Genomic DNA, 25,533 nt, shown 5'->3' on the forward strand with positions numbered 1-25,533 from the left:
TTTCCACTTTATCCATTCTGATTGGATCCTCCTATCAAGTTCTGAGTCCAGGTATCCATCACTTTGGACACATGATCCTAGGTCTACGAACCTAGACACTTGTGGTATGGCTGTTACCTGCAGTGTTATACTTCCTGCTGCTTCAGTACAACACATGTACTCTGTCTTATTTCTACTGATCTTCAAACACTGTCTTCCAAAGCTTTCCTCCATTGTTCAAATTTTTCTTCAGCTTCTTACTCAAACTTTGTGCAAATCATCACATCATTCATCATCAAACATCATCATCCAGGATGATTCATTTCTTATTGTTTCTGTTGAAACATCCACATAACAAATAAGGAGGAGCTCAAAGCTGACCATTGATAAACTCCCAACTTTTACTGGGAATACCTCAGTGGTACTATGTTCATCTCTCCCTTGGTTTACTACCATCATACATGTCTTGTACAAGATGTACATACTTCTCTGGAATCATTTTCTTCCTCATGCTTCTTAATATCTTTTTTTTTCCTTGGGACTCTATCAAAGGCTTTTTTTGAGATCAGTGGAGACTAGAAAAAGTTCTTTGTTACTCTCCTGTTCTATGAACTGTCTTAGAGCAAAGATGGCATCAATTGTTCCCCAACCAGGCATAAACCTAAATTGCTCTTTGCTAAATGGCACTGTCTCACAATCTCTTCTCAATGACCTTTTCCTATATCTTTGTAGTGTGACTTAGCAATATATATTGGATACTGGGTTCGAGGCTATATCGTGATTGGACAGTGAATTTAGTGCTCTTGTAAAATTGACGATTTTTTTATCAGTTTTATTGTTTTTCCCTTCGAAAATTACTGTTTTATAGTGTATTTTATAGTTATATGTTTTATAACATATTTTGTTAAGATATTGCAATATTAAATATAGTTTTAAATGGTGTCAAAAACTCACAAGAAGCAAACACTAAGAAGAGCAGCAAAGTTGAGAATAAGAAGGCTTGCTCCACTAAGGAAGATATTGAGGAGATTATTGAAAATTAATTAATCTCCAAAATAGCAAAGTTAAAGCATGTTATCAGAGAGCTGAACAAAGTCGAGTTGCATTTGAATGAACATTGGGAGGAAAGAAAATTAAGCAGCAGAATATGAAACCATAGAATCAGGTAAGTTAGTAAGTAACGAAAATCAGGTAAGTAACATTGATTGCAAAAATAAGGATATTATTTGCATTGGTGACTATAATAAAACACACTGTTGATGAGCAGGTTATAACTTTAAGTTTTCATGGAGCAAAAATTAAAAACATAGCATATGTAATTGAAAAACAGAAAAGAAAAGTAAAATAATTGTTAGTAGGTACTAAATGACTTAACTAGTCATAAGTTCAGCATGAAAGAGGATATGAAAGGGTTGTTGTTGGAAGAAGTGAGAGTGAAGAGTGAGAAAGTAAAAATTGTAAGTATATTACATCGATATGAGGAATTAAGAAAAATGGCTATGATGGTAACTGATTTGATGCATAGGCTGTGTAGAAGGAATGGATGCGAGTTTTTGAATGTGTGAAGTGAGTTTCAGGGAAGATTGAATTGAATTGGAAGGACGATTTTGACTTTGTTTGTCTGGTTCGGACCCATCAAATGTGTGCAAAGATGTCTACATATATAACTGGAGAAGGATACAGATCTGCAAGTTGTCAAACTGTGTCATGCTGACTGCAGACGAGTATACAAAAGAACATGCAGTTAGAGTATTATGTCTGTATCTGAATGCTAGGAGTGACAGTATGTTTGGTCAGTATGTTGAGACCTCAGCTTGTAGGCATTAGTGAGACCTGACTCAGAATCAGACATACTAACTGGTATCAAGTGTAAAGAGTACAGTATTTTTAGGAAGGATAGACAGGATACGAGATGAGCCGGCATGCTGCTAATGGTATCAAATGTCTTGAATCCAGTAGAGTTGAGACCTGTGACTGCAATGCTAGTAACAATTTCTCATGTTAACAGTGAGTTTGAAGCCATCTAGTGTGAGGTGAAATCTAACAAGATCAAATACAGGTAACACTCGTATAATGCGGATGTTGGGTTCTATGGAAATGCCGGGTTATAAAGGGTATTTTCCCTGATCGCTACTTATAACTACGTGCGCAATATGGGCAGACTCAAGATTAACAAATATAAAATTTGATTTTTAAGTTGCACAATGAAAAATATATAAAATGATAAAGGGTTATTACAATTTGTAGACCGCGTTATATCGAAACCGCGTTGTATAAGTACTGCGTTATGCAAGGGTTACCTGTACATGGTGGAGTATTATTAAAGACTTGGTGGATCTGTTGATAGTGATGAAGAAATGCATCTCATGAGAAGAATGAAACTGAATTTATTGAGCTATTGTGAGACAACTTTCTCAAGCAGCATGTGACGGAAGGAACTTGAGGTCAATGAGCATTAGATTTGATTATAGTGTCAGAGAGCATTTCATTTAAAGCTGTATCTATTCTTCATATTCTTCCTCTCACTGTCACCAGCTGGTGACAGTGATCATGCAGTACTTACTTGGGAAGTGACTATGTTCCATCCAGGAAAGATTACATGCTGAACTCTACAAAGCAAGAAATTATGACCAACTGAGGCGTATACTGAGTTCATTGCAATGGTATTGGTTGCTGAATGGGAAGAATATCGACAGTGCATGGGAAGCATTTAAAAAATACTTAAATGATGTGATATCAAAATGTATCCCGTAGAAATGGATATGTAATCTAATTAAGCAAGAGATTTGTAAGAAAAAGATGATGGGGAAGGAATACTATGTGCATAGGAATGATGTTAGTTACAATAATTATAAGCAGCAGGCTAAATGAGTCAAATAATTTGCCTGATTCCTGCATACCAATGCATTGTAAAAATATGTTATTTTTAATATTTTATATTTGTTTGATTTCTGTTTGATTGATTTTGATTGCTTCTTTATAATTCTACTTTGATTCTTTACTGTTTCTACTTATCTTAACAGTCATATTCCAAGTTCTTAATATGTTGCTTAATTTAGTCACTTATATTTAATCCTTACATTCAACTTTATTTTGCCCCTTTCTCAAGGCCGTAACTATGTTATTCACATGCACATAATTTTATAACTTGGGAATTTGCCTCGGGCTAGAGCTGAATTCCTTTGTTATAACAGCGAGTGTATTTCTTCAATATTAATTTCTGGAAATTTATTTTTATTTCGACTGCGTCATCAGAAATTGCAGATATGATTTAAACATCCTTCCATAAAAAAAACACTTTGCTTAGCATGGAAATACTTCTAACTCTCAACACGCTATCAAGCAATGTAAAACTCTATTCTACAGTCGTGGCAAACTATCCCCTTTAGTCATATAGGTTCGATTTTTATGAGCAGTGCATATTATTATGAAAGGTATATTACCTTAGTATTAAAATACTCTGGATCAGATATAGTTGTTGAAAGTTTTTTTTCACTTGATTATAAATTAAAGATGCCAAGAAATTATATTCTTGTTTAATCCTTTATCTAAGTGTAAGAAAACAAGTGTAGTCATGAAGATATTTTAAACTTTGCATGTAAACTATGTTTGCTTACAATTGGATAAAGGATTAAACAAGAATATAATTTCTTGGCATCTTTAATTTATCACCAGGTGATAAAACTTTCCATAGCTATTTGTCATTTAACTATCATAACTACTTTTTTATTTAAGTCTCTGCTTCCACTGATGACATTTTAATAATGTTCGCCCTCAGGCTTGATTCCAGGGAATAGAGTAGTTCTGCTTTGTGACAGGTTTTTGCCTATCATTGAGAGAGCCACATGAGATAGTGATGAGTTTAGAAGTGATCCTTTTGGGCCAGTCAGTGAGATTTCGAGTAATCTTGTAGATTAGTCAGTTTCTGGAGAGGTATCCCTCCACATGTTACCTCAATTTTAATGTTTGTCCTTGGGCTTGATTCCGGTGAGTAGAGTGGCTTTGCTTGCTGGAGGTTTTTGCCTGTCACTGAGTAGAGCCACCAACGAGAGTTCGATGAGTTTAGGAGTGGGATCTTTTTTGGTCTCTTAGTGAGATTTAGAGTGATCTTGTCGATCACTCTAAATTTTGGAGGGACATCCCCATACTTTAATAGTACCTCAATAAAGGTTTCAACCTTTATCAAGGTACTGTTTCAGGTACTGTTACTTGCCCTTTCCATTATACACATCTGAAAGGATGTGTGCTTTGCATTATGGGATACTAAGGCAATTAATGTGAAGTCATTAGCCTCTATATACAGGTAGCCAAATTGTGAAGATATTTCATGCACAAACTTTGTTTGCTTACACTTCAATAAAGGATTAAACAATAATATAATTTCTTACATTTCTACTACATCTTAAGACATTTGTCCCTCAAGAATTCCAGAAATTGTATTATATAGAATTAGATGCGAAAAAATTATATTCTTGGTTTAATCCTTTATCCAAGTGTAAGGAAATAAAATTTTCACGTGAAGTAACATCATGACTGGGCTACTTGTATATAGAGGCTAATGACTTCACATTAATTGCCATAATGCAATGGGAAGGGCTACTACCCAGACCAGTTTTGATCTTTATTGAGGTCTCATCAATGGGAACCAGACCCAGAAGTCACTTCACAATAGTGGTTAAAAAGTTTGACCTGAATAAAGATTGAAACCAGTCTTGGTAGTGGTCCTTCCCATAATGCATAGTATTACGCATGTCTGTAAGGTTATGTGTATTTCATTATGGGATACTAAGGCAATTAATGTGAAGTCTTTAGCATCTATATTCAAGTAGCCCAGTCACGATGTTACTTCATGCAAATTTTTATTTGCTTACACTTGGATCAAGGATTAAACAAGAATATAATTTCTTGACATCTTTAATTTATAGTATAACCAAATGAAAAAAACTTGCAAATATATAGAATTAGATTCTTCTTGCCATAAATTTGGAAAAGGAACTAGCATACAGTAGCTATTTCCTTTTCCCAGTTTATGCTTTTGTAGTTAAAATCTCCTACAATGATTCATTTTTCATTTGCAAAACTTAAAGGCCTGAACTTCTTATGTGTTCCCTGACCTTAGCAACTTGAGTATTTCATTCTGCCAAAATTCACCTCACACCATATGCTCTCTCTAAACCATCAGTACCATTTCCACTAAAATTCTCCATTTAGAGAGGACATATCACTTATAATAGTGATATTTTATGTCCTCTTTAACTTCTTGTCCTGGTGAAATACTGTATCCATCTACTTTTGTTCCTGTCAGGAATCCTTTTCTTTTAACCATTTTTCAGTGATCCCAACAATCTTTGAACAGATTAAGGCTATTAATGCTGCTACTTCATTCCCTATATTCCTGATACTCTTTGCATTTGTATGGAAGCATCAGTACATTATCACTCTTTCTATACCTATTGTTATTCTCCTTATCCCATACTTTGAATATGATATACCCTACATTCTTCCATCTGCCAGGTGACTATCCCTATACCCTGCCACCATTTCTCTGGCTGCAGCTGTAGTTTCCCTGTCCTAATACTCTCACTTACCTAGAAAACAAAAATCTCATCTTTCCATGCAGTCTATCTTTTGCCTAGAGCATATCTTCTATCATCAGGTGTATTCCAGGCAAATACACATTCCTTGCTGCTCTTTACATACTCTACACCACTCAATTCACACCTACCTACCTATGTACCATCACTCATCTTATTCACATGTTCACCTTTCTTAATTGCCATAGTCACACATTATTATTTCTCCAGGCAATAAGTCCTCTAGAATTCTATTTTGCATACCACAAAACATTGAATCTCCATATATCATAGCTCTCATTGATCTATTCGTTCCTTACCCACCTGCATCCCTTCCTCTGTCCCTCTGTCAACGGCTAGCTCTATCCATTTTCTCTCACTTACCTGTCTTCTTTTACCTATCCAGTCAACACCATCCTTCAAATCTGTTTCACTTCCTAGTCTTACATCCATCTTCACATCTTATTCACCTTCCTTACCCCTGATCACACTACTCATATTTCTCTACCTGTACTCAGTCATTTTTGATGCACCACTACTGCCATTAATGAAACTGGAAATGCTTATATCGACATCACCCAGTTCTTCCCATTGTCTATATTTTATTTGACTGCCACATCCAGACAACTGAAGATGTGGCAGTCCCTTGTTTCTCACCTGCCACATCTTCAGTTGTCTGGATGCCAACATACCACAAGCACTAAATGCCAAAATCTTGTAGGATGCTGTGCTTTTATAGTCTAAATGGTAGTGGGCTGGGTTATAATGTATAATCAAACTGATTTATGGTGGTGGTAGCCATTATTGAAACACACAATACAATGGACACAGACAAGATATACCGAAAAAAGTATATTTAATATGGGCTGGTTGACAACGTATCAGCAAAATGTATGGTGGCTGCCATTATTGAAACATGCATACAATGGTTACAGATAAGATATATTAAAAAAATACATTACACTCTAAAACCTCAAAATATAAACTATCCATTATGATCAAACTAGGCAAGAAACTCAGTTAGATCAAAGTAGGCAACATGCCTTTGAAATTTAAAATAAATATATTAATAATTTATATCAAAACTTGTCTTTTTTTTTCTTCTGTCGCCTTGCTAGTGCTGCTAGCACCCCCCCCCCCATTTCATTGTTTAATTTTCCATTTCAAAATTTGACTACATCACTATAACTGAAATTTTCTATGATGCGGAAAGTTTGTGTTCAGTGTTGAATTCTATAAGTACTTTCCCCTAATCACTGTTGCCTGAATATAACATCATATATCTGTTATTTAGTAGACTCTCACCTGTGTTCATTTGTCTCAATAACAACAATTATCTCAACATGGTGCTTCTTTAATTCTTCCACCAGTTTCACTTCTTTTCATTAATACTTCATTTCTGCTGATAAGTTTAAATTTGTTCTACTGAATTTTCATTTCAGTGGTATTGTTTAACTGGCCTTTAAAAATTGGTTTTGATTTTGTTGGTTTTTATTTGCAATTATTACAAGCATCTGAATAAGCAAAGAAGGGACTTGAAATATTAGTTTTGAAGTACTTATTCATGCAAGATATTAAGTACTGTGATGGTGGATTTTCCCTTTCGGTCATTTCCCTAGGTGACTTTGTAGGCATTGTCCACAAAGTGTTCTTCGTGATATTTTTTACAGGGTAGTTCACCATTGCTATCCCCCCCCCTCAGATTTTATCTGGACTTGGGACTGGCATATGACTGGGTTGTATTCATGACTGTAATCCATGTGTGTGTTCACGGAGCAGGTTTGCCTGTTCTGGGGGACGATAAACCATGGTTTCTAAGTGAAAAAAAAACCCTACTTCTGTATGAGACCGCTAACTCACCTTTCATTGAAAGAGACCAGATAAAGGTTTCTCACTTCACTGACGAACCCTAGTCTTTCTGGCCAAAGGGCTTTATTTATACCAGGGGTGTTCAACCCGTCGATCGCGGAGCGATTTTTGGTCGAAATCTTGTGTATTCCTCCTTACTTACAAATTTAATTAAAACTGAAAACATAATATTTTATTTATCATTATTTTGTATTATTTTTAATTTGCTTTAAGTGTATTGCTATTGTTTATTTATTTTTCGTTAAAATTTTTCGTCAAATCAGTAATTTTCTTATAAGTCTGGGTAAATGAATTAATTTGGATCAGTGGAAGTCAAACAGCGAGTCGAGTGAATACGATTATAAGCAAAGGGTAAAAACTCAATTGTAGCTTAAATATTAAATATTCCAAAGCACATTACATCGATTTTTTACTTAGGTTAAGTCCCATGTGAATATCGTAAAAAAAATAAACTTTGTTTGTCTCGGTATAGTTTGTATTAGATGTTTTTGTAAATAACTCTTTTGAAGCTAACTGTATATACTGCTTTAATAAGAATATGTTAGAGTGTTAAAAATAAAGGCAATGTTTTTGTCACCGTAGCTGTACATGACAGCATTAGAAAGATTGTTATTGAAACTTGTATGTATGAGAAAGGCTTGCAGGCTGTAAGTGTAAACATCTCCGAAGTCAGTCAGAAAGAGTTCAAACAACTTTCCGATGGCAGACAACTTACAATCAAAAGAAAGCAGAGGAGAACAAAAGGTGTGCCGAACTTGAAACTTAAGATGAAAGACTCATACCGATTCTTTGGGGGTTGCCAAATTTCATGCGAGGTCTCAGAGGAGGCATAATAAAAAGGGACTGAAGCAAGCAGAGAAGTGGTCCTAGTTCCAGAATTGCTGTCACAGAGGAGGCCGCCCGGTCCAGAGTCACCGTCAGAGAGACTGCCCGGATCCATGTTGCTTGAGAGAGGAGTTTCCTGCTTCCAGAAAGGAGCTTCTCGGTTTGAGACGTTGCTAGAGAGAGACTACTTCTAGGCCACAGACAAGGTTTCAATTTGCCGAAAGGAAGAGTTCCAATTGCTGGAGAAAAGTTTCCAGGCCAGGTTAATGTCAGACATTCACCAGTGTGTTGCGTTTTCATTACAATTTGATGAATCAAACGACTTCACTGATATTGCTCAGTTAATGGTATTTATTCACATGATATTTCAAGATTATTCAAATAAAGAAGAACTTTTGAAAATTATACCATTATTGTGGACTAGGGGAGAAGACATATTTTTGGCATTTGATGAATTTGTGAAACAACACAAACTTCCACTTTTTAAACTTGTGTCTATTACTACTGATGGTGCTCCTACAATGATAGGTAATAAATTAGCCTTCATTTCATTATGTAAAAACGATGACAGATATCCAGATTTTTTAACGTACCACTGTATTATTCACCAACAAGTACTGTGTAGTAAAAGATTAAACACAAAAGATGTTTTGGATATTACATTTAAAATTGTAAATTCTGTTCGAGGAAAAGCCTGCATCGGCGGTTATTTAAATTACAGGCAGATGATGATAGGGAACTTCTGTTGTACAATAATGTTTGCTGGCTCAGCAGAAGTCAATTTTTATAAAGATTTCTTGTATTAATTAACGATATAAAAAATTTTTCTTGATGAAAAAGGAGATATTTATCCACAATTGAGTGATAAGAGATGGTTGTTACACTTTGTGTATTTGTGTGTTTATTGAACTTAACACATCAATTGACATGTTAAGTTCAATAAAAACTTTCCAACAATAGTTACTTTTATTAAAGAAAAATATAAATGACTGCGAATTTAGACATCTCCCATATTTATTAAAATTTTTTGAACAAAATCAAGAAATGCTTTGCTATGATTTAAAAGAATTTATTCATGAAATAGAATTAGTTGAGGAAGAAATAAATTCAAGATTTAAAGATTTTAATAAAACTGAAATGATTGTATCTTTTATCAATAATCCATTTCAAGAAAACTTGAACATCACCGAAATTTCGAATAAAATTAGTGGACTGTTTGATATAAATCAAGCTGAAGTAGAACTTGAGATAATAAACATTCAGAATAGTTTACATTTAAAATCAATAAACAATGAAGTCAGTTGGAAGTATGCACACGAAAAATTCCCAATATTAACTGTTATTGCGCGAAAAATGCTGTCATGTTTCGGATCGACATACTTGTCAGAATCCGCTTTTTCAAATACGACCATCATAAAAAATCAATTAAGAAACCAAATTACAAATGATCATTTGGATGATTGTCTGCGATTGGCCACTTCTTCATATCAACTTGACTAAGAAAATATTGCGAAGTCCAAACAATGCCAAATTTCACATTAACTTTTTTTTTGTAATCAACCAGCATTTCCTGTAACTTGTGAGTTTGTAATCAATCTGTTGTTTTTTCTTACTTTGGTTTTCCAAAATAGAGAAATTATATGTAGGAAAAAAAATATGTGGGATGCATGAGCCAAGGAGGTAGTTCAGGTCTAATTCCTGTATTACATCTACTCATGAATGATATAATAGCTTCTTGGTTACTATTTTACTATTATTATACAAGTAACTAGTATTTTGAATTTTCTTAAGAATTGATTCAGTGTTGCATTTGTGAAATTAAGATTCTTATTAAAATTAAATATGTTCTATTTAACAGAATCAATATGTACGTAGGCTGTTCAATAAGTTATAAGACTATATTTATACAGAAAACAGATTACCTTTAATCGTCATCATTTACATGGTCTTTTTCGAAGTAACTACCGTGAGATGCGATGCATTTGTCCCAACGTTGCATCCACTTCTTAAACACATGTGAAAGTCCGTTTTTTGAGAGTTCTTTCAAAACTGCCTCCACAGCTTTTACACATGCTTTATTGCTTTTGAAATGGCGGCCTCTTAGTGGTTTCTTGAGCTAAGGAAACAGCCAGAAATCGCATGGTGCGAGATCAGGACTGTATGGAGAGTGTGGTAGGATATCTATATTGTTCTTCTGCAAAACGCCCACTACACAACCAGCAATATGTGGTCTTGTATTATCATGGTGCAATAAGAAGCCATTCTTCAGCAATGGACGCTTCCTTTTGACGTGCTGTACCATTGTTCGTTAAACATCCGCATAGTATGAGCCGTTTACAGTATTCCCGGGTTCTACAGCATGTTGATAAACAATGCCTTTGTAGTCAAAAAACATTATGGTCATTACTTTACCAGCCAATTTTACAGTTTTTGCTTTCTTGGGGGTAGGTGAAGATGGATGCTTCCATTCACTGCTTTGTTGTTTGTAGGGTCATAGTGATACAACGAAGCTTCATCTGCTATAATGATGCGTTTTAAGGAGTTGTCGCCTTCTTGTTCCAGTCTTTCTTTCCATTCTGTGCACACATCCACTCGATGCTGCATTTGCTCCAGTGTCAAGAGTTTGGAAATCCATCTGGCACAAACACGTTTCAGTCCCAAATGTTCAGCCATAATTGAACAATTCCCACAGAAATATTCAGGACAACATGCAGCTGGTGTACTGTAATTCTGTGATCCTCCTTGATGATAATCGCTGCTGTGTTGATCATTGTCTCTGTGATAGATGTTGAAGGTCTTCCCTCACGTTCAAGATCCTCCACATTTTGCCTTCCTTCCTTAAAAGTTTTATGCCAGCGAAAAACACTTGCCCTCGACATTGCTTCATCGTGGAAAGCTTCGCGTATCATGTTAAAGGTGTCCGATGCTGATTTTTGCAAACGCACACAAAATTTAATCGCATAACGCTGTTCCAAGGACGCTTCCATTTCGACAACTGGTCGCGGCTCGTAGGCGCGCCGAAACAAGCTTGCGTTTAGTCACGTGACACTCTGGCACATCAGCCCGTATACGCCATCTATCAACCTCTTTTGTTAATACAGACAGCAACCTTTCTTTATTCCACAGAAATTAATATTGTGATGAGTGGTTTCGCGACAGTAAAATTAGTCTTATTACTTATTGAACAGCCCTCGTACATTTGTAGATGTATCTCTTTAAGATGGTTGAAAATTTACATTAACTAGAAATTCCTGAAAAATTATTCTGTTCAGGAACTCTTTAGTTAAGATAATTATGATTTAATATGAAATATATATATATATATATATTATATTATATTAAGACTTACATTTAATAATATATATCAAAGGAATGCACTGAGAGAAATCCCATGGAATCGGATTTACCCTCCTTGTCTTAAAAAGACTGCATAAATGCTGAAAGATGAATTTATATAAAATTTTGAATATATCCCAGTTTATCATTATTGTAGAAGAATTCTGTTGATTTTTTTTTATTAGGTGATTAACATATTTATATTACTTATGAAAAGCTAATTAAAATAAAGATCATTTTAGGAAAATTAGATCCCACTCACTCCTGAATTGCAATCCACATATTTATTCACTGTTATTTGGATACAACTGAGATGAATATCATTGAGCTAATTGTATGGTTATATTCATTCTGATTGGTGAAAAAAATGTTAATCCTTCTTTCTATTGCTTGTCTTATAGTGCGTTTGGTCTGTTTTCAATTAGAATTACAGAAAAACATTCTTTAGTTTAAAATGATTTAGCAAGTTGAATACTTTAAATTTTAATTAGATATTGTTTCTGACTGTTGCTGAAAATTGTATGTACAAAACAACAAAAAAAAAAAGCAAGATTTTTACTAGAAGATTATTTCTTGAATTTTAAGTTAGCACTTTCTTAATTTATGGATGCATATTTTTGTGCATATTAACTGTTATAATTTCAAATGTTTGAGAATCATTGCAGATTACTGCTACTTGTTAATTGTTATTGCCATTTTATAGATCTGTTGGTGATGGAGAGAGCCTTCATTCTAGAGTAAGCTTAAGCAGTGATGAAGGATTTGAAGCTGATGAGGATGATTCTCTTTTAGAGACTCGTTATTTAGAAGGAAAAAAACGAAGCAAAACATATAAATTATTCTGCTGTTTTTGTAACTGTGTTCAGATCTGTTTATCAAAGTAAGTTACTCATATGACTTTAAAGTAGTGGATTTTTTTTTTTCCCAAGTAATCTTGTAAAATTATGAGGTTATCATGAAATTCCTGATACCCTCCCCCCCCAGATGTACATTTTAGGTTCCTTCAGAGTAGTCTGTTAATTGTTAGTACTTCATTGTCAGATCTTATATTATTCTTACACACTTCAGACTGCTTCAATCTCTATAGATTTTAGTCTTCTTTCCGTGGTCTCTTTCCCGCCATCCTTGTCACACACTTGTTTTGCTAATCTTTCTTCTAAATTGAGGAGCATTTTTTTTTTTGTGATTCAGTAAAATTTTCACTATGCTTCATAATATTGACATCACATACTTGAATTAGATATAATATATTTATATAAATACACAATAATATTCCCGCATTATATGAGTATTGCATTTCACAGTAAGTCCTCATTTGGAAATTCATGTAATTTTAGCGATTGATTATATATCTCAGATCAAAGTTTTTGTGCAAAAACTTTGACTATTGGTGGAAACCTTGACTTATTGACATGCAAAAACTATTGGCTATCTAGGTACAAAAATCATGACTTTTACACTTCTTGCATCTTTGCCATTTTCTTTTTTTATTTCCTGGAATCTAATAACTCATTTATACACCCTTGTCCAAAAAGAAACCAAACGTATCGAAAATAGAAGAAACTAGTGGTGCCACCTGTTGTATCTTTTTGTTGTCGAAAGCAGCAACCTTCATTAGTGTTGTGTCAACTGTTTATGACATTTATTTCATTAGAAGCCAAGTTATAGTGCCAAGAGTGACAGTGTATTTTGATGAATGGTCAGAAAATGAGTTTCAAACAGAGAGCTGCGATTGACTTTTGTGTTAAACTTGGTAAAACTTTTACCAAAATGCATCAAATGCTTCAAAAAGCATATGATGAATGCTTATCCCGTACTCAAGTTTACAAGTGGTTTAAGCGATTTCAAAGTGGTCATGAGATGCTTGAGGACAACGAAAGGCCTGGCTGTCGTAAAACTGGACTGAGCGAAGTAAACATCCAAAAAGTTCATGATTTCATCAAAGAAAACCCGAAATCATCTGTGAGATTGATTGAAGATGCACAACATTTTGGTCAAAATGTTGGTCTCTGTCAAAATGCACAACATTTTGACCGAAAGTTTGGGCCTTCGTAAATTGAATTTGCAATTTGTTCCCCACAAGTTGACCGACAACCAAAAATTGTATCGAATTGAACACTGCAAGGACCTCATTAAAACTGCTCGTAAGGACTCAAACTTCCTTGAAACGATCGTTACTGTGACAAAACGTGGTGTTTTGAGTATGAGCCTGAAACAAAGTGCCAGAGTGCTGAGTGGAGACCACCAGAAGAGGGGGGCATCTGGGAAAAAAAAAAGCTGCTTGGAGAAGTCAAAAGTAAGGACAATGCTGATTTGCTTCTATGATTCCCTCCACAAAGAATTTGTTCCACCTGGCCAAACAGTCAATGGTGAGTTTTATCTCAAAGTTTTGAAGCGATTGATAGTGAGAATTCGTCGCGTACGTAATGAATATTGTGATGCAGGCAGCTGATCACTTTTTCACGATAATGCACCATCTCATCGTTTGAACATTGTGAGACAGTTTTTGTGTGTTGGATCACTTGCCGTATTCACCTGATTTAGCACCCTGTGACTTTTTTCGCTTCCCCTGACTTCATTTGTCAATGAAAGGAAAGCAATACGACACCATTGAAAACATTCAAGCAGCAGTAACCACGACTTTCAACAGTATCCCAAAAACTAAAAAACTCATTTAACGAATTAATTGACCGTGCCAAATGCTGTATCGAAGCTGAGGGAGAGTATATTGATTGAAATAAATGATTTGAATAATTATAATTGGCCTGTTTTATTTTCTATCAAAAGTTCGATTTCTTTTTGGACAGAGGCAACACGACACCATTGAAAACATTCAAGCAATTGAAAACACTCAAAAACCTATATATAAAAACTCATTTAACGAATTAATTGACCTTCCAAATGCTGTATCGAAGCTGAGGGAGAGTAGATTGATTGAAATAAATGATTTGAATAATTATAATTGGCCTGTGTTTTATTTTCTATCAAAAGTTCGGTTTCTTTTTGGACAGAGGGTGTATTTTTGTTGGTTATTTCTTGGTGATGGAACTCTAGAAACAAGTAAAATACATTTATGAGAACTGCAAAATACACATTATTAAAAAAGAAAAAGGGATGGAGATACTTTAAAAGAATTAAAAATAAAATCAGTAGAAGATAAACTAAACAAATATAGACAAAGTTGGATAGAACACATAAACTGAATTTCCAACACCCAATATCTTAAACATTTACTAAATATAAACTATTTGGGAAGAGGCTGCTGGGTAGATCTCAAAAAAGGATATTAGATTGAAAATGAGACTGGAACAGATTTTAGCATTATGATGATGATGATGATAGAAAATTCTACATGGTGTAAGCAGTTTTAAAAGAAGTTCTAATATTGATTTGTTTTAGAAATTGCACCGTGCTGAAAAGTTCTAATAATCACCATAATGGAATTGAGTTAGAATCATGTAACTTACACATTATTTTACATATTCCCCACAAAGTGTTATATACTTGTTACAACACTGCTGCATCATTTGTAATCCTCTGAGGAAAAAAAAGTCTTCCCCATGTTGCACAAATTGGTCTGTTTTAATGACATTAACAATAAAATTGTTTTTACACTACTCTACTTCTCACAAAAAAGTTTTAGTGAACAGCATTAGTTACTTTTAAGATTTATTGGAACTCATATTGTAGGATTTGCTGAATTGGGGGAAAAAATTTCAACTACTCAACAGATAATTAAAAATGATTAACTTATGTGTACACAGAACTGTTATGTCAGCCAGATACTTGGTTGATGACATGGCATTGTTAACCACTCATAACAAAGAAAGGATTTTGTAAGTAAAGTTTGCAGGTAGTAAAAAAGAACTTTTCATTTTTATTTAAAATTCTGTCTAAATTTGTTATTTTTTTATTTACATTGCTCTTATATGTGGTATTAACAAAAAATACAGTACTGTCATTGTTTTATAATACACAGGATGTTATTTTATTATTCATTTTAGCATTTGTTGTAAGCTGAGATGTTCTATATGGACTTAATTCCTGTTGTGGTACAGGAGGAATGTTTACTTAATTGGTTTTTCAGTGAAGGATGTCAGTCATCTTTGGGCCTTCAGTGGGCAGGCAATGCACAATATGCACCCCCCTCTCCCTTTCAAGTCCATCCCACCTTCCCATGATGTTGCCTGTTTCTACAAAAGAAGCTCTAACTAAACCAACAAGTATTCCTGCTATAAAGGGATTCCTTCTGGTTGGTTGAAATGCCAATTAGACTACCAGGTGGTTAGATGTTCTCTTTCATCACCTAGTAAAATACTATTATCCAGCTTTGGATGCCTGAAGTGGCATATGGCATGTTTGATCTCCAGAGCAGTGATTCTGGTTTCTGTCTCTCCTCCCCCTCCATGTAATGAGAGTGATATCCTTCAATGCCATGCCATATATATACAAACCCATAACCTCCTTCATTTTGAAGGTACATCAGTTATTCAGGCAACGACAATCAGGGAAAAGAAGGTGTAGCTATAGTATTGAACACAAAATATGAGGCTAATCTTCTTAAATGGCAAACAATAGCAAGTAGAGTGATGTGGGCAAATATCAGAATGGGAAACTAGACAATGAGGCTTATTTGTGCCTATTGTTAGATCTGAAACAGGCGACCTCGTTCTACATGACGTCACCATTCCAGAGTCTAACAGAAATTAACCATAATTTGAGCATAGTTATCATTTAGCACAGTGTAACTATGTTTTTGAAGGAAATAACATCTTGCAAACTAAATTTAGAACTGTTTAAAATAAAGTTAATGTATCTATATATCAAATGTAACTGTAAGTCAATAAAAGGAGCAATTGTAAGAGTAATTTTCAGTAATATTCTACACGTAAAAGAATGCCAATAAATTGGCAGGATGGGGCAAAGGTTCCCCAAATGCTACAAGAGCAGCATAAGCGCCCGTGGGTGTTACATGTGAGAAAATTTCATGATGCATACATTCCCGGAATTAGAAAGGCCTGTATGAGGATCGGTGAGGTCACCCAGTCGGGGACCAATTGGCAGGACGATAGGAGAAATCAAACTTGGAAAGGTGGTGCTCTTGGGGAGCGTATAAAACCTGCAACACTGAATTGAAATGCCCCCGTTTGTTTGTTCCTGTACTCTCACCGTGTGCTTCGAGTGTTCATCGTGGTTCAGTTCTTATTTCTAAGAGCTGACCTTCAAGAAGTTCCAGCATGGCACTGCCAGAGAACACGGCAAGATTGAACGTAGGCTGTCAATGAGGAAAAGCATTGGCGTAAATCCATAGCAAAGAAACAGTGCCTGATTCAGGAAGAGCACGTGAATCCTCATGTGGCGATAGAATCAAGATAGCCAGAATCTTCACAAAGAAGGAAGGACGGAGAGAACCCCGAGAGAAACCAAAACAGTGTAGATAAGTACTTTCATATGCTCTAGCCCCTTTTAGAGAAATTGACTAACAGTACCGAAACGAGTGTATTTCGAATTTGTGATAGAAGAAAGTATGAAGAATTGAAATTTATGTGAATAACTCTATACCTTTGGACTGAATTTTAAGAACTATTAGTTTATTAGATATTTTGTTGTGATCCACTCGAGGGAAAATATTAATGTGCTAAATGCCTAGCTGACCTAATGAGTTGTAAGACAAATAAGTTGAAAAAATTGAATTGTAAAGATTTAGAAATCAATGTTTATTTTTAAGAACGATAGAGTGAAAGGAAAGTAAGAGTTTAACTTAGTATTAATAATTGTTTTGTTCCTGTATTATATTAAATAATGTGTCATTAAAACTGTTTGATACCTTTCATGCCTGTATTTCTGACCATGCTGACTGACCCTGACACTTCATAAAATTTCGAACCTGTGATCACATATGTGCACGGGGATATCCCAACTAAGAGAGAGAAAAAGGGGCATGACTGCAAATAAACTAGAAAACCTAAGGCTTCTGAATTTTAGTAAATGATATTAGTAGCACCTGATACCCTATAACTATCCTTAGGCTGAGTTTAACTCTACCCTTAAGGCCCAGGCTGGCGCAGTAAATAAATTTGCCTGAGTGAATAAGGATAGCTTATAGTGATCAGGGAACAGGTGTTTCTGGGGGCCCAAAATTGAGAAATTTGCTAGATAAGCGATAAGATCACATATTCAAGTAAGATAGATGACTTAGGGATACATGAAGTTAAAGATAGCAGATAGAAGCCAAAGTATATATAAGAAAGTAAATCACATAAAGAATAATATAAAGGGATAAAGATAAAAGATATAACAATGAGCAATGGTAGAAATGTAGCAATGGTGCAGACCCAATGACAAAAACTTAACACTATGGTCCCACAGAAGGTTCTACTAAGGTAGAAGTGGAGGAATTTTTTGAGGCTTTAGAGAAAGCAACTGACATGATGAAAAAGGAAAACATGGTCCTTGTTGGGGATCTAAATATTAGAGTAGGAAATGATTATCAGATATACAAAAATATTTTGTGAAAATCTGGAGAAAAGAGCAAAGCTAATAATAATGGCAAATACCTGTTGGATTTCTGCTCAGGACATGGACTGATTATTACAAACACAATGTTCCAACATAAAAATGTGCACAAATTCACATGAAGAGAAGTGGCAAGGTATAAGAAAAGTCTCATTGACTATGTTATTGTTGATAAGTGATACTAGTGTACAGAGGATTTGAAATTGGAAGTGATCACCATTTAGTCTTGAGCAGGATAAAATTGAATTTCATACTGAAAACAAGAACATGTTAAGAAAGTTTTAAACATAAAAGGTGAGCAGCTCTCAGATGTAAACTGTAGACTAAAATACACAAACATTATTCAAGAAAAAATGAGAGTTTGAGAACAGGAACCAAACCTTGGAGAGTCAGTGGCAAATTCTGAAGAAAACATTGAATGATTCAGCCAGAGGGGCATGTGGTGAGGTTGTCTGCAAGGATAGAAAAATCAGAACTTCATGGTGGCCACAGGAAGTTAAAGAGTCAATGAAGGAAAAGAAGAAAACATATCAAAAGTTCCTGGTAAATAAGTAAGAGAATACAGAGACAAATGTAAGAAAGCTAAACAGTGTGTAAAACTAGCTAAACACAAGTCATGGAAGACTTTAGTAAGAACATAGAAAATAAATATCAAGAAGGTGGCAAAATATTCTGGAGGCTATTAAAAAAAGCTTAGAAATGGAGGAAAGAGCGCTGTAAAAGAAATTAGAGATGAAAAAGTGATATGAAAACTGGTGAAAAAGATATCCTTGATGTAGGAGTAATTACTTCGAAAAATTGCTAAATGAAACAAACAGTGATGACAGCACAGTAGTAAAAAACACTCAACAGACATGCAGTCAGGAATATATATATTCATACTTGAAGTAGAAAAAGCTATCAAAAGCCTGAAATGTGGAAAGGCAGTGGGAGTAAATGATATTCGACCAGAAATGCTTTAGTATGGAGGTATAAAAGTCTTACAGTGGCTGCACTGTATAGTTCAGGTTACCTGGACAGAGGGATGAATTCCAGATGATTGGAGTAGAGCTCTCATAGTACCCATATATAAAAGGAAAATAAAACTGAATGTCAGAATTATAGATGTATTTCCCTACTGAGTGTTCCTGGTAAGATTTCTTCAAGTATTCTTGAGAAACGGTTGAGAAGGGAAGCTTGGTGAAGAGCAAGCTGAATTCAGTCCAAATAGAGGCTGTCAGGATCAAATTTTCATGTTACGACAAATAGTTGAGAAATTGTGGGAATATAACAAAGATCTGTATTTAAGCCTTGTAGATCTGGAAAAGGCGTATGACAGGGTACCAAGAGAGAAACTGTTCAAAGTGTTACAGTTGTATGGTGTCAGTGGAGCATTATATCAAGCAATACTTAGTCTTTATGAAAGGCTTTAGTTTTGCTGTAGCACCACGACAAGTCCCGAAAATTGATATTATAGCCCAGATTGAAAAAGGAATAAGAAATGTACCAAGAGAAATAGCAGATCTGATCCACATTCCAAGTACAGCATTACTATTAAATTGCAAATTACCACCAAAAAACCTGCAAAAAGAAAATTCACAGCCCTTAATAAACTCAAATCACACACATAGTCATAATAAAAGCAGATAAAGGCAATGCAACAGTGATTTTAAACTCAGAAGATTATAACAACAAAATGAAAAGCCTTCTTGAAGATTCTGATACCTACACAGCATTAGACAGAGATCCCACTTGGCAAACTCACAACAAAACCAATTAACTTATCAAGAATATACCAAATTGGTCTGAAGAACTCGAAAGAAATCTACAATCCAAACATCCACTAGTGCCTAGAATATATGGATTCCCTAAAATTCATAAAAAAGATATATCACTAAGACCGATAGTGGATGGAAGGGACTCTCCTACGTCAAATCTGGCAAAACACCTTACAAACTTGATTTTACCACATATAGGAAAACACCATCATTCATTAAGAACAGCATAGACTTCATAGAAAAAGTAAAAGATATACACATAGATCTTTCATCCTAGAAAATCTCTTCCCACCGGACATTGTACAGCTCTATACGTTCTTCCTTTACCAAGACAAACTCTGGGAACAAAAAGGACTAGCAATGGGTTCACCAGTTCTAGCAAACCTCTACATGGAAAATTTTGAAATTAATGCTTTACAAAACTGGGCATAAAAAACCAAAAATTTTGCTCTGCTATGTGGACGACATCTTTATCATTCGGCCAGGAACAGCACCAGAACTGACTACATGTCAAGACTATCTTAATAACTTACATCCTAACATAAAATTCACTCTGGAACTAGAAGAAAATAAAAAACTTCCTTTCCTAGACATCCTTATAGAAATAAATGAAAGAAAAAACAGATTATTGTTCTCCGTCTATAGAAAACCAACAAACACAGGAAGATTTCTGCACGCTACTTCACATCACAACCCCAAGCAAAAAATAGGCCTAAAACCTTAAGGGATAAAGCATACAATATCTCCAGTACAGAAGAAAAATGGAAAGAAGAAATACAATACTTAACACAGATCCTACAACTGAATGGTTTCAATACTAAGTTAATTAAGAAAATTCTCAATACAACACCTACAAGAAACTTGAATAAACAAGATTTCAAGAAAATGCAGTCACCCTTCCTTATATCAAGAATGTAACAGATAAATTAGCCAAACTTCTCTACAAATACAATAAAAATGACTTTCTTGCCACTTGAAAAAATATCAAGATCTCTTCATCTTCCGAAATCCAATAAAAAAACCAGGAGTTTATAATATTCACTGTTCCTGTGGCATCTGCTATGTGGGCCAGACAGGGAGATCGGGAGAAATTCACATGAGCGAACATCAAAAGGACGTGCAAAATAAGAGAGAACATCAAATAGGATTGGCATTTCAACAACCTCTACTGGTCATGATGTACTCTGGGATTGAACAGACATATCCTATATAGATGAGAATCGTTTCACAAGAAAATTCAAAGAGGCAGCAAATATGCTTTTTTTTATTATTTTTTTAATATGCAAATTTGAATAAAATTTGCTGCCTCTCTGAATTTAAATTGAACTAATTTTCGTAATTTCTAGTAGTTTGTACTTTAAACTTTGTTCTCTTTACCTTCTTGTTCTTTGTTCTCTTAAGATGTTAGTCTGACAACTAATGAAACTTGTTGGGTGTTGTTTTTAGTACTTGTTTAGTTTTAAAAACAGTTTTCTTTAATAAACATGTGGTCAAACTGGAATAACTATATTGAACTGCTTAACCACAGAAACCTCTGCAGGAATACTTAGTCTTTATTTGAGTGTAAGTCAGCAGTTATCATTGAAGGAAATCCAGGAAGATGGTTTTATGCTAAATCTGGTGTCAGACAAGGATGTACATTATCTCCTCTGTTATTTATTATCTATATGGATCACATTATGAAGGAAAGCGGGAGTAAACATATCAGAATTGGAGATGTTAATGTCAAAGCTTTGCTTTGTGCGGACGACGTTATACTTCTAAATAAATCTGTTACAAGTCTGCAAGATTCCCTGACTAAATTGAATAGATTTGGTATAAAGGTCAGCAATAATAAGACAAAGACAATGAAAATAGGCAGAAGCATTGAAAATATCAACTACATTTTGAATGGAGAACTTATAGAACATGTAAAACATTTCAGCTACTTAGGCACGATTTTTAGTGAAGATGGTAAATTAAACATGGAAATAGACAACAGAATCAACAAAGCTGGAATGATAGGAAGTCAATCAAGTGAATAAATTTATATGGAATAAGAGAGAAATTAGTCCAAATACTACATTAGCTGTATACAAGATGGTGTTCAAGCCAATTTTAACCTATGGATCTGAGAGCTGGATTAGAAATAAAACACTTGACCAAAGGCTGGAGACTACAGATATGAGAGTCCTGAGAAAGATTAGAGGGGTGAACAGATGACATCAGTGGCAATGTCATATTAAAAATGAGGATATTAGGAAAGAACTTAATATTGTTAGCATCCAGGAATGGCTTAGCAGAGCTAATCTCAGGTGGTATGGTCACTTAAACAGAATGAGAGAGGAAAGATTAGCAAAACAAGCATCTTTGCCAGGTTGGCAGGAAAAAGACCCAGAGGAAGACCAAGATATAGGTGGATTGATACAGTATAAAGCCTTAGAAGATAGAAATATAAGATCTAATAATATTGAAATCTTGACAGGTAACAGATTGATTTGGAGGAAAATTGTAGATAGGAAGTTAGTAATGGTGTAAGTTTTTCATGCGGTATTATCATATCCTGATTCAAGAGAAGAAGCAGGAACTAAACTGGAAAGATGGAGAAAAGTACTGGAAGAGAGGTATGAGACTGAGCAGAAATAAGACACAGTATTCTGTTGCACAGTGGGTGGTGGCCAGGAGACAGATCTGGAGCTGGAAGGAAATGTCATCAGGAAGGTGAGGGACTTTAGATACTTAGGTTCAACAGTGGAAGAAGATGGAGGAGAGAAGGAAGTGGGATGCAGGATACAAGCAGGTTGGAGGAAATGAGAGAGATGGCTGGAGTGTTATGCGATAAGAGGGTACCGATCAATCTGAAAGGCAAAATCAACAGGACAGTAGTGAGGCCAGCCATGACGTATGCTATAGAAACTGTGACCGTGAAGAAAAATAACATCAGCAGGATGGAAGTAGCAGAGATGAGAATGCTTAGTTGGATATGCGGTGTGACCAGAAAGAATCGTCTGAGAAATGACTATGTGAGGGGAACAGTGAAAGTTACGAACTTAGGAGCAAAGCCAACGCTTGATGTTGCACCACCTTAGCTCAGTCCTGAAGATACTTTCAGGCACAAATTTTGTTTGCCTCACACTTGGATAAAGGATTAAACTAAACTTATAGTCTAACCAAGTGAAAAATAAACTCTCAACATCTTTCTCTGAATCCAAAGTAAATTAATAATAAGGTTGTACACCTTTTGGCAACTCCTATAGGTGAGGATGACCTCTCCTTCCTTCTGCCTTGGTGTCTCCACTACTGGGCCTGGCTCCCACTGACGAGAACTCAATAAAGGTTGAAACCGGTCTGGGTAGTGGCCATTGCCTTAATGCATAGCATTACGCATATCTGCAAGGAGATGTGCTTTGCATTATGGGAGATACTGAGATAGGAGTGATGATAGCTTTCTCCACCTTTGCCACGAGTTGGCTTGGTGTTGCACCACCTTAACTCAGTCCTGAAGATACTTTCAGGCGCAAACTTTGTTTGCTCACACTTGGATAAAGGATTAAACTTAACTTATTATAGTCTAACCAAGTGAAAAATAAACTCTCAACATTTTATGACTATTGTTTTATCACTACTAATTGGCATAATTAATTCTCCTATTCTCTGTGAAATCTGTTCAAACATATGGCAGATGATTAATGCTCCTTCACAGTTCAACTCCAAACCCACAGAAGAAATTTCTCATCTTTGTTCATCCTCTCTGCTGCCTTCTGGAACGTTCTTCTATCTTATATTTTCCAAGAAATAGTCCACAGCAATTCAAGTCAAATGTGAATAAATTTCTTCCTGTTCATCCACATTGCTATCGTGCTATAGGTTCACCGACCTCTTGTGAATGGATTCTTCATAAAAAAAAAAAAAAAAAAAACATATGAGAGTTTTGAGAAAAATTAGAAGAATGAACAGATTGCATTAATAGTAGTGCGATATTAAAAATGAAGATAGTAGGAAGAAATGTGGCATTGTTAGCATTCAAGAATGTGAGCAATGTTTATAAGGCGGTATGGTCATGTTAACAGAATGGGAGAGAAAAAGTTAGCAAACAAATACTTGATGCCATGGCTGGAAAAAGACTCAGAGGGAGACTGAGATCTCGGTGGATTGATGCATTTAGAAGTGACGTAGAAGACTTAAATATATGATCTGACAATATCGGAGTCTTGACAAATAGCAGATTAATTTGGAGGAAAATTGTTGATGGACAGTTAATAATGATGTAAACTTAATCATGTATTACTGTCATAGTATCATCTACATCCCTTGAGGGTACCTATCAGGAATTTGACAGTAATCAGCAAACAGCTGAATATTTCCTTTCAGTCCTATATCATTTATATACAAATTAAGCAGTAGTGGTTGTAGCACTGTACCTTGCGGAACACCACTAGTCACAAGCTTTTGCTTGGATCTGCTTAACTTCTTTGCTGTGGACATGTCTTTTACTGTCTTATTTTAAGAGATATTACTCTGTGCAGATAATATTATTTAAATAAATCTCTCATCAGTCAGCTTTTAATTGAATTACTTTTTGAATATTACTGTATTACCTTTCTTAATGTATTTCAAGTTAAATCTCATCTCACTGGATTGATGTGCATTTCAAAGGAGGTAGGTAACACAGCGGATGCTAAGTGTAAAGGATAGATTAGTAGCACTGTGCTCAGAATTTAGCTGTGGACCCGATAAACAGTAAGATCATATTACAAGAAACATGAACAATAGCCAAAGGATGATGTTGAATGAACAGCCATTATGATCTGTATAATTCTCACTCTCCTATAGGTCAAAACCTGTCATGAAGAGAAAAATTCAAACCAAGACTAGCAGTGGACATACTTAGACCGGCTCTGTTTTGAAGGGAGGATACTTAGGGAAATGATCAAAATGGCTTCTGTTCTGTTCTGTTTAATTATTATATATTTTGAAGTCCATGTCAGTTCTATTTTACCTAGTAAATAAGATCATACAGTATTGATTTTGCTGCTTCTTTAACCCCTAGTGGATGCTAAGTTTAACTCCACATTTTGCCACATTTTAACTTCAGTGATTTTCCCAGATAATGATTTCATAGTGATTACTGTGTGAATTGCACTTGAGCTTAGGGGATGTTAGTGGCAGTTTTGTGAGGGCATTCAACATCTGGTTTGATTTTGTTGATACAGAAAGTAGTTATGCAAATACAGAAATGTAGTTTGCTGAATAATTTGATCATTGTTTGAATAAAAGGTGTTATGTAAGCTGTATATACATTATGTGGTTAAGTCTGCAATTTCTCAAAATAGTATCTTTCAAAAAGCTTTTATACCTGTTTCAGGTTATTTTCAATATCATTTATATACAAATTAGTGGTCCTAGCACTGCTTAAGCTTGGCTGCTCCATAGAAGTAGTTTTAAATATGAACACCTTTTCAAAAAAGAAAAAAAAAAGTTCTGAAGTCTTTTACACCAGTCTACAGCCTAACCTGAATTGGAATGTTTTTCTCTCTCTCTCTCTCTCCCATACAAGTTTGAGAGATTCTCATCTTATGTAAATTTCAAAAACAGTTTTTTTTTAATGTTATTTCTCTAGCTTGCAACACCTGTTTTTAATCGGTAAACTGATTGTTGTATTTATTTTGTATTCCTATTCATTTGAATTGATTGTTTCC

At 35.0% G+C, this 25,533-nt stretch overlaps 2 protein-coding genes across 3 annotated transcripts in view; both read left to right on the plus strand.

Annotated features, from left to right (window-relative positions):
* The window catches only part of LOC150110237 (uncharacterized), a 35,750-nt gene extending 23,284 nt beyond the window's left edge, over positions 1 to 12,466 (plus strand). The window contains exon 2 of the mRNA XM_090393917.1: positions 12,286 to 12,466. Coding sequence (XP_090250043.1) covers positions 12,286 to 12,466 — 181 coding nt within the window. The remainder of the gene's footprint in view (positions 1 to 12,285) is intronic.
* The window catches only part of LOC150110238 (putative phospholipid-transporting ATPase IIB), a 359,872-nt gene continuing 346,753 nt past the window's right edge, over positions 12,415 to 25,533 (plus strand). For both annotated transcript variants that reach the window (XM_090398500.1, XM_090398506.1), the window contains exon 1: positions 12,415 to 12,462. The gene's annotated coding sequence lies outside the window, so the exon portion shown is untranslated. The remainder of the gene's footprint in view (positions 12,463 to 25,533) is intronic.

This window comes from Typopeltis vanoorti, chromosome 1, assembly GCF_054136105.1.
Source record: "Typopeltis vanoorti isolate ZY-2024b chromosome 1, IOZ_Tvanoo_1.0, whole genome shotgun sequence".
In the NCBI taxonomy this organism is placed as follows: domain Eukaryota; kingdom Metazoa; phylum Arthropoda; class Arachnida; order Uropygi; family Thelyphonidae; genus Typopeltis; species Typopeltis vanoorti.